This window comes from Setaria italica, chromosome V, assembly GCF_000263155.2.
Source record: "Setaria italica strain Yugu1 chromosome V, Setaria_italica_v2.0, whole genome shotgun sequence".
Lineage (NCBI taxonomy): Eukaryota > Viridiplantae > Streptophyta > Magnoliopsida > Poales > Poaceae > Setaria > Setaria italica.
In genome coordinates this window covers 44090474-44100670 of record NC_028454.1, presented here as the reverse complement: position 1 = coordinate 44100670, position 10197 = coordinate 44090474, and the positions used below count along the sequence as shown (strand labels likewise).

General features: G+C 41.7%; 2 protein-coding genes across 2 annotated transcripts; one reads left to right on the top strand and one right to left on the bottom strand.

The window, feature by feature from the left end:
- Window positions 1-6: 6 nt before the first annotated feature.
- Window positions 7-2874, top strand: LOC101786363 (probable carboxylesterase 16). Its single transcript, XM_012845754.2, is given in 3 exon segments — window positions 7-587; window positions 589-719; window positions 2020-2874. Coding segments are annotated over 3 exon segments (1245 nt in total). The 5' UTR covers window positions 7-14; the 3' UTR covers window positions 2561-2874.
- Window positions 2875-3090: 216 nt separating this feature from the next.
- LOC101785951 (probable thimet oligopeptidase) lies at window positions 3091-9741 on the bottom strand. The gene is made up of 20 exons (XM_004970897.3): window positions 9449-9741; window positions 8957-9078; window positions 8524-8687; window positions 8031-8121; window positions 7389-7568; window positions 7140-7217; window positions 6835-6915; window positions 6560-6652; window positions 6284-6364; window positions 6026-6188; window positions 5801-5921; window positions 5399-5471; window positions 5012-5119; window positions 4731-4828; window positions 4588-4633; window positions 4234-4330; window positions 3876-3949; window positions 3701-3805; window positions 3530-3610; window positions 3091-3443 (listed from the first exon to the last, which is right to left on the bottom strand). Exons 1-20 carry the CDS (start codon window positions 9567-9569, stop codon window positions 3333-3335), a joined length of 2088 nt encoding a protein of 695 aa, XP_004970954.1. The 5' UTR covers window positions 9570-9741; the 3' UTR covers window positions 3091-3332.
- Window positions 9742-10197: the final 456 nt, after the last annotated feature.

Sequence of the window (10197 nt, the reverse complement as noted above, 5' to 3'; positions counted from 1 at the left end):
GCTGACGGCGAGCCATGCCGAGCGTCGGCGTGAAGATCTACAGCGTCTTCTTCAAGCTCTGGCTCCGCCACCGCCTCCAGTCCCTCGCCGCCGCCGCCGGGGCCGCCGACCCTGACCCCGCCGCGGCCGCCTTCGGGGTCTCCTGCCGCCCCGACGAGGCCACCGCGCCCGCGAACCCGGTCTTCTCCGCCGCCGACGGCGTCGCCTCCAAGGACCTCCACATCGACCCCAACTCCTCGCTCTCCGTCCGCATCTTCCTCCCCACGCTCCCGCCGCCGTCCCACCACGCGCACCTCCTCGCCCACCCGCGCCGCGCCAGCGACCCAACCCCGGCCCCCGCCTCCAACGGCGCGCCGTACCGCGGGTACCTCCCGCACGCCGTCTCCTCGCCGCGCGCCCCGGCGTCGGCGCGGCGGAGGCTGCCCATCGTCGTGCAGTTCCACGGCGGCGGGTTCGTCACTGGGAGCAGCAGCGCCGCGGCAAACGACGCCTTCTGCAGGAGGGTGGCCAAGCTCTGCGACGCCATCGTCGTGGCGGTGGGGTACAGGCTCGCGCCCGAGAGCCGGTACCCCGCCGCGTTTGAGGACGGGGGTCAAGGTGCTCAAGTGGATCGCCAAGCAGGCGAATCTCGCCATGATGAGCAAGGTCGGGAGTGGTGTGGACACATTCGGTGCGTCCACTGTTGAGCCGTGGATTGCTGCACATGGTGATCCTGCAAGGTAAAAAAAAGTGTACTAATCCCCCTGTTAATAGCTGTGCTGTACTCTTCTACATTGTGTCATCTATGCTCGTTTACCAGTTCAACAAACTTGCTCATTCAAGTTCATTGACAACATTTTAATTTCTAATGGTTGACAGTTAAGCTTGGTCAACATGTCATATGCGGTTATGCTATATCACACCATTTGCATGCGCCTTAGCTGCTATCTTTTTGTGTGAAGCCTGATGGGGTACAAAGGTACATAGTAGAATGGAGTTCCCTGAATAATAAATAAGAGGCAGCTCTGAAATTGCAAATATAAGTTCATCATTACCATGTTAATAGCTGTGCTGCACTCTTCTACATTGGGTAAGGGTAGGGAACATGAAAATTGCGATGCCAAAATGACAATGAGTGGGAGAGCCCAAGAATTCTGGGTAAGAATTTTAAATTGTATGGCTTGAATGTTATGCAGTTAGTGTGTCATCTATGCTCGTTTACCAATTCAACAAACACGACCATTCACGTCCCTTGACAAAATTTTAATTTGTAATGGTTGACAGTTAAGCTTGGTCAACATGTCATATGCGATTATGCTATATCACACCATTTGCATGCGCCTTAGCTGTTATCTTCTAGTGTGAAGCCTGATGGGGTACAAAGGTACATAGTAGAATGGAGTTCCCCAAATAAATAAGAGGCAGCTCTGAAATTGCAAGTATAAGTTCATCATTACCCCCACCCCCCCCCCCCCCCCCCCAAAAAAAAAAAAAAAAAATGTTGGGATACCTATGAGGGTAAAGCCCTTTTAATCTTTTCTTGGCATGTTTGAGGGCCTTTTATTTATAAAATTGTCTTGTGAGCATCTTTTTGGTGCAAAGTTTTATTCATTTCAAAGCTACATATTGAGTAGATAACTGCCATGGCGAAGCATACTAACACCGGTTCAGTTTTTGCGCTCACGCAATTAGAACTTCGACACCAGTTAAGTCTTGCATTTCATCATAGGGTGCTTCACTTGAGTAAGCATATCCCTTAAATTCTGCATTCTCTGAATCAGATTTAGAATTCACTTTTCCAGTTTCCCTATGTTACTGTTATCTTGTAAATGATTGTTCATGTGTCATGCCAATGTACCATCTTCATCTCACCTACCTGAGAGTTAAACCCTTAATAAACTGACTACATGCCTTAGTCATCTCAGTCATGCAAGCTACCTTATCCAGTTGGCTGTTTTAGTTCCGTTTGTGCTAACTGTAACTGTTGTATTCTGGTATTATTGGAGTTTAACCATACCCTGTATCCTTTTCTTGGTGCAGATGTGTTCTGCTTGGTGCAAGTTGTGGTGCCAATATTGCCGATTATGTCACTCGGAAGACGGTAGAAGATAGCAAGCTATTTGACCCGATTAAGGTTGTTGCACAAGTTCTGATGTATCCCTTCTTCATAGGGAGTGTTCCGACACACTCGGAAATAAGGCTTGCTAATTCATATTTCTATGACAAGTCCACATGCATACTTGCTTGGAAATTATTTTTGTCAGAGAAAGAGTTCAACCTAGACCACCCTGCGGCCAACCCTCTGGCTCCTGGAAGAGGAGGCCCACCACTGAAGTGCATGCCGCCGACCTTGACAGTCATTGCTGAGCATGACTGGATGAGAGATCGAGCAATTGCTTACTCTGAGGAACTCCGCAAGGTTAATGTCGACTCACCAGTTCTCGACTACAAGGATACAGTTCATGAGTTTGCAACCCTGGATGTGTTCCTAAAGACGCCACAGGCCCAGGCCTGTGCTGAGGACATTGCCATTTGGATGAAGAAATACATATCCCTCAGAGGGCATGAGTTCTCGTATTAGTTGTAGCAAAGATCACGCATGTGAAATAGACTCTTTACGGGGAAGCATCAATATGTTCTTTTTTCAACTGGTGGTCAAAGGGATGCTGGATTATAGTCTGAGTAACCAGTTAGCTTAATGTGAGTACTGAGTCCTTTGGTGATTTTTATCAAAGAAATGTAGTGTGCAAAGTTGTAGAACGTACTCAAAACGATGCTCTTCCCCTTGTAGAGCTCAATTCTTTCATTCCTTTTGTACCCTCTGTGTATTATGGAATTACTGGTGCTTGAAGTTACCATTTTTTGAGAAAAGATATATCGTTCTCAGTGGTCCAGTTGTGAAGCATTCAGCTCTACAGTGACATGCAGCCTTTTTGCCCTTTTGTTGAATGCTATATTTTGCATTTTCATCAGGTTTTTGTGTTATATGTATCAGTGTGCACGTAATTCTTTTGCAAGCCTCAGAAATGCTTTGAGTTTGAAATTTGTGTGCATGCCAAGTTTTCATGCAATTGTCAACTTTGATTTTGTAAAGCTTTAAAGCAAGACCTGTTAAAAAGGCATGCTCTGTGCTTAGACCAACAGACTTGAAGTTCAAGCTCAAGTTCAAACGTCCTGTACAATCTTAATTCACGTGCTCCCAGGCATGAGATGGAAGCTTGAAGGTCAAACAAATGATGTTGGGAACAAGAATTGCAGAGGTCATACTTGTTAATCATCACGCAAAAATAAAAGAACTCAACAGTCACCAGATCTTCAACGGTTACATTTAAAAAACTCTAATCCATGATGTCTCACAAACTGTTCCCTGTTCTGCTTTGAATAAAAGGTTGGAGTGATGGTTCTCTTCCTAGGTAGTCGGTTATGATCTCCAGGGGATCTTTTGAGCCTCCTGGAGCCAACACCTGCAGTGATGCAAGTGTCTTGTAACAATTCACATGTGCATTCAATGAATTCAGTACAGAATAACTAGGAAAGCATTAGTCATTACCTTATTTCTGAATCGCAATCCTGCATGCTGATTGAGCAAGTCATCTTTAAATTTTGATACAAAGAGGTCAGCAGCAAACACCTGCATAGTTCAAATAGATGTGCTTCCTAAGATTTCCAAATGTGGCAGAAGCAATTTTGCCTTGGGGCTTAGGATCTATATTGCTCAAACCTCACTCCATATGTAACTGTAGCACACAGCATCGTAGCCAACAGCTATACGAGGAAAGCATGAAGCTGGACTGGTCCCTTCCAATAAAGGTATGCCCAACATTACCTGGAAAGGAGCATTTGCCTTAATTGATATCATTACTATAAACAGTGAAACAAGGTGCTATCATTAGTACCTTGGGATGAAGCTCCTTGATTAAGTCATCAATGTCCACATTCTCACTTGAATGTATTATCTGATCAACAAGGCCTAGTAAAAGTGAAAACACTATGTAAGTTACTACATTGAATGAATTTTTCTTACTAATTAATAAACATGAGCTAATAGTAGGGTACAAATCAAACTGTCCGTTATTGGCAAGAAGTATTGATTAAGAGAATGAAGTGATGCTGACATGAAAAGCCAGCCAAATTCAGGTGGCAGGTGTCAGTCAAACTGTATCAGGACCTCAACCTCACTACTTAAGAATTAGATAACATTTGAGAAACAATACAATCACTCCATTCGATTTGGTAGATAGCAAAATGACTCACACAAAAGGATCTCTTGTTTCATTTTCAGGCCAGCAAATAAATCACGCCTCCTTTTCAGAGATTGGCAAGCTTCACTAGTTACAGATCTTGTAATGTCCTACAATGATAAAAACAGAGAACTCTTTAGTGCTAACCTAAACAAGTCTCAACAGATTCACAAGGTCTTCACCATGCAAGGTCGGAAATATTGTTTTTTATCCATGGAGTTGTTTCCATAATTCCATCTTCTAAAATGGCCGCATATTGTTTACCAGTTTTCTTACATCTTTGTTTTTCTTTTATTCTTGAAAATATGCAAGGCGTGATAACAATCCCAACACATTAAACATCATATGCTAAATTTATTTGCACCACCTGATGGAAGCCGGACATCATTTTCAGAGAAATGCTCTCAAAGCACCTGAGATGGCAAGGTTGCATTACATATCAGAAATGTCAGTTTCCAACAGATTAAACACAAGTGTTGGCATGTAAATGAAGAAAAAAGTTATGCCTACCAGTTCTCGAGTAGCAGGCTTGGAATTTCAGCAAAGTCACCCTCCAGCCGGAGAGCTGAAAATCTTGAAAAGGTGGCTCTGTTGGATATGTGATGGACCTGCGGAATATTGAAATCAATGCATCTATTCAAAAAGAAGTCGTTTTACTGTGAAAATTATGACGGGAACTTTCCAGTGTGGCAGCATTTCTGTAAAAAAATTTAATTGAGGGACAGCTTTACGCATCAAAGTTCTATAAGATTTTTGAAAGAGAATATGTTTGAGAAAGTTGATATCAATACCACGTGGCTAAATTCATGGAATAGCCTGACAACTTCGGGGAACCGCAGCAATGCTGAATTCCCATCAAACTCTTTTGGACACTGAGATAGTAGCACAGCAGCCGGAACCTGTCACCAACAGGCCAATAATTACAGTATACAGAGCTACTTCCCACAGATAGATATGTTGAGTTTGTGAGAGAACAATTACTTTGGAGCTTTTTGGTAAAAAAAAAATGGAGCTGTTAACAATTTGATTGTATTAGATCATATGCTAAATTGCTTTAATAAGAAGCCTATAAGATTACAAGAGAAGGTAATATGCAAATCCTTCGGACTAAAGTGATTCTAGCAAGAAATTCATACTCTGATTGCACTATACAATATACATGAGATTTTCCGAGTTACCTTACGTGTACCATTAGAACACAAGCATCCATTCTGAAGTGTCACAACGCAAGTGTGGGCATACTTTCCTTCCCTGTGAAGCAAAAGAGGTAGCTAATAAAAATTACCCTCTTTTATGTGTATCGGAATCTTATGTGGTGTTCTTTAATGGCTTTTGTGGATTCAGTGAGGCTATTTCTCCTTGAAATGTAAGTTTGAGGCCCAGGAGAATTGGATTCCCTAATATACATTTTGTTAATTATGATAAACAGGGCAAAAGAGAAAGAAGCCAGAGCAACTTGCACTGCATTTCTTATACAAAAACCAATGTACTTTTGGCATTTGTATCCTATTGAACATGCATATCATATCATGAGACCTTGAAAATCATTAAAGCTTCGCTAGCATGCATTGAGAACAAACCTGGCAAAGATATCGAGAAAAAAATAACCCAAAAGATCACTTGAACTTGCATCCCAAACAGAAAAGACACGAACTGTATCATGCCAAACCTCAGCATCCTTAATTTCATCAAATCTTAGTGCTTCATGAAAGGAGAAAAAAAGAAATTAGAGAAAAATATATCTGTGCGCATACCTTATGAAAAATAGAGGTTGGTAGTGCATTAGTTAATGGCTAGCATTTTACCAAATAGATCCTGATACATCTTCAACATTCCAGATACGACCAGGCTAACAGGGAAATATTTTTTAATTTCACCAATATCAAGATCAACCTTGAATTCTTCAGCTCTTTTGACGTAGTACAACAAATCTTCCATGCCGAACTGAGCATTTCCTTCCTCCTTCATCTGAAATCAGAAAATCAATAGCGACTATCTGATTTATTAATGAAAAGAGTTTGATCAATGGAAAATTTAGCAGAGCCTAAAGGAGTTCTTAAAACCTTAAGGTCTTTGAGTATGCTGAGCTCTCTATTAGCTACGTCACTTAACTGTTCCGACATCTCTTCCAAAAACTCTAAGACCTGCAAGAGAAAAGACTTTGACATCTATTGTTTTCCTAGTGCCATGTGAAACTGAGCAAACAATATTTGTCAGCAAGCTGACTAGATCAGGGTTGAAAGAATATAACAAGTTTGATATTGAAGAATGTGTTTCACCAGGAAGATTTAGCTAAAAATAAAGAATCAAGCAGGCATTCCTCGCAGAAAAGCACAAACCTTCCTTGACGTCCTTGGCATTCTGGGTTCAATTGCAAAATCAGCATAGTTGCCATACCCCAGAAGTCTAGCAAATTTGTGTCTTAGCTGAACCTGAATATACATAGAAAATGAAAGTGCAACATGTCAGTTTTCAAAAAAAAACATGTCAGTTCCAGTGCTCTTGCCTAAACTGGAACTCAAAGAACCAAATGTAATAGATGCCGTGAAATAAGATGAAATCCGCAACAAAAAGGGCATGCAAGTTACAGATGCAGATGTGAAATTGTGGTTACCAAATTTTCTAGGATTCCCAGATTGTCCTTCCCACCTTTCTGTCCATAAGCAACAGCAATCTGCTTCCTGGTAGAGCCAACCTTGAAAAAGATGCACCTAGTTAACACCAAGTCATACATAACTTGATGGGAAACATATAAATTGCAACTGGCCAACAGCACACTTCCTAGCATAACAATAACAAATAATAAAAGGAGAGGGGGAATTGAGTAATCCACAGCATACAATATTACTACTTTTACCCTTTAAGTCAAATACTCAAATCAATGGTCAGAGCTCATAAGCACAAAGAAAGGGAACTGACCTTGCAGTGCTCGAGAATTGGAGTAACGTGGTAACTACTTAATGGAACCTTCAGCTTCCCATCAGCCTTTTCCAGATCCTGAGTTGATGAGTTTGAGTAAACGAGTATTAGAAAGCAATATCATAGTCTTTTTCATTCATTCAAACTTCAGTTCAAGCATAAAGTAAGCAAAGACTATTTCAACCTTCTAAGGATTGCTTATTGTACCTTTTGAATGTATGCTTGATTCAAGCTTACTCTCTAGCTTACCTTTAGGAACTCAAAGGGCATTCCAGCTAGCTCATCCTCGCTTAAAAGTAGGAATTTAGTGAAATCATTCAGATTTTGGAGATACTTTAGGTTTAATTCATCTATATGAGATTTCAATTTCTCCATTTCTTTTCTCTTGTGCTGAGATAGTTTTACTCCATTGCGTTCAAACTCTTTCACCTGTTCAAGCATAATTATACAAATCAGCAAAACAACACTGATTAGCCAGAGCAATTTGAAAAGTATTGTTTGAGCAAATTGCAAATAGTATAATTGCAAGACAGATCACACATCCTTCAGTAATTCTATGGTTTGCTTTCAGCTTTCATAAATCTTTTTTTATAAAAAGACAGCAATCCTTTATGCTAATAGATCATTTCAGAAGTTCAAATTCAAAAAGAAAGGGTACTGAGACGCAAAGACAATTCAGTGCAAGAGAAGATGCACTAGATAAGCATGTCCTAACGAGAGTAGTCACTAACCAGATTATACCTACATGATATATGTTCATAAGCAATATCAAAATAAATATGGATACAACAATTATAGCAAAATGATATTGCTATAATTCATCACATGCACAAACAACCAATTGTCAGTCAGAACATGATATTAATTTACATGTACAAAAGAATTCTGTACCAAGCACTGGAGAAATCTTGTTGCTTCAGGACCTATTCTTTCACCTTTCACTGCGAATGCTTTTATGACGCGATAAACATCCTCACGCTGCCTGGTCACCTTGCAGGAAATAGTAAGACTCTTATATAGCATTGCACTGGCTCAGATAGAAGAAAGGGAATTTCACGCACTATAAGTATTGTCATTCTTTATATATGATACATTACTTCATAAACTTAAACATGTGTTTACTTCATAACCTTTACAAAACAATACGATCCGCTTGGTCACTGAAGTTATGCCAATGATGCTAACTTGACCGAGTAAGTTGGGTTAACAAAGATACCAAGGGCCAAGCTATGTGCATGATTTTGCGCTATACATTACCACTTCATGTTACTTGACAATAGTACCTAATGTTACACTAATGTAAGTTAGGGAACATACATCACTACCCCACAGTTGCATCCAAGTGGATGAATAGGAAATAATCAAATAAGTAACAACATTGCACCTGCACATCACAAAGTGAGAATCCAATCGATTCTCTGCTTCAGCACTGGCCTTCCGAACATCCTCAGATGGTGATACCATCCTTGGGAGAACACAAGCTTGAACCAGAGGAAATTGCAGCGCATCTAATTCTGCCAATGGTGCAATGACATTTGCAAAACTGACCTGCAAAATACAATTTTTAAATGTTAGGAAATTCTCAAGATTCGAGGGTTGTATGTGCTCATTGCACATTGTATTTTTCTAAGAACCAGCATACTGCAAACATATATGTACTTCCCTACCACTATATGGTTGTCTGAACATTAGAACTCTAGAATACTACTAGATCAAATCGCAAGTCCAAAGTCATGCATAAGCTTCCATATAAAAGCTACATTTCACAAAACAGCGCTGTGAATAAAATGCCGTGGCACAACAAGTTGCAAACATACTTTATCTAGGGGCACTGCAGCCACTGAATCATATGTTTCCTTCGCCTTAGCGATGATACGGTCAGCTAATCTTTTAATCTCAGCTGCTGACAAGTTGACTCGAGCAGTAAACCCTGGAAGCTCTGCAACCATTCAGAACATTAACCATTCAAATTAAAAAAAAAACACATCAACAACTTTTCAAGGTTCACTTAGGAGTTAAAGTTTTGCTTAAATTGTATCACTAATGCATGATTCTACATTTCACTAGGCAATTGTAACAATCAAAGGGCAAAGCAATGGGGTCGCGTTAAGGCAAAATTCCATCAACATATGCTACATTGATACGAGATTGAAGCAAAACAGCACAGCCCTGTGCCACTGTGCAGGTCGCTCAATTTCGGAGCATCTAATGGGCTTTGAGTTCAAAAGCGAGTGTCGTTTACCTGCACAAGGGACCGTACCCAGTACTTGGGACACAACAGCGAGGGTCGAGGGTTTTGCGGCGCTCACCTCGTCGCTTCCTCCGGCGGTGGGCGGCGACGGCGGAGAAGGCGATGTTGAGGCCGACAGCGACGAGCGCCGCCGCGCCTGCGACGGCTATGACCCGGCGCTCTCGCCTCCTGGGCTCCATCGCGGAGCCCTGAGGGCTTCTAGAAGGTTCCAGAGAAAGGGGCGGGCGGCGGGCGGCGAACAGGAGAATGGGGGAAGAGGTTTTCGTGCGGCGGAGCGGCTGGGCGGCGAGCCGGCGAGACAGAGAGGCAAAGGCAAGCAAACAAACTGTAGCGGAGGCTGAGCCAGCGTCCCAGCGAGCGGAGGTCACGAAGATATGCGAGATCTGGCCGGTGGTTTCAGCGTGGACGGCTGGATTTGGAGGAACATTTGTACGCGTCTAGGCGTCAGCTTAACGCCTCTTTTTTTCCTGCAGAAATCCGGATAGTTCACCTAGATAAGTTTTGGGACAATCTAGCTAATTACGTAGAGAGGTCAAAACTTGCATTGCTAGCAATTACTCCTACCATTTTTCTGGAACAAAAGCAAATGTCCAAATATAACTGCAGAACATTTGTACATTTTGTTTTGCTTTTTCTTGCTTCAAATCCGGATAGTTCGCCCTAGATAAATTTTGGATCAATCTTGCTAATTACATAGAGAGATCAAAACTTGGATCGCTAGTTACCATTGTTCTAGAACAAAATCAATCACTACTCGAAAAAACATATATTAATTATTCTAAAATCCTTGCCACCTTAGACTAATCT

Bases quoted from the DNA above. Each gene is read 5' to 3' on its own strand.
- LOC101785951 (XM_004970897.3), bottom strand. From the start codon at position 9,569: ATGGAGCCCAGGAGGCGAGAGCGCCGGGTCATAGCCGTCGCAGGCGCG. The intron at 5,472-5,800 runs GTTTGTTCTCAA...TTTGCTTCACAG, and splicing joins TTTCTCGATATCTTTGCCAG to GGAAGGAAAGTATGCCCACA. The intron at 4,331-4,587 runs GTGGTGCAAATA...TTATCATTGTAG, and splicing joins TGATGTCCGGCTTCCATCAG to GACATTACAAGATCTGTAAC.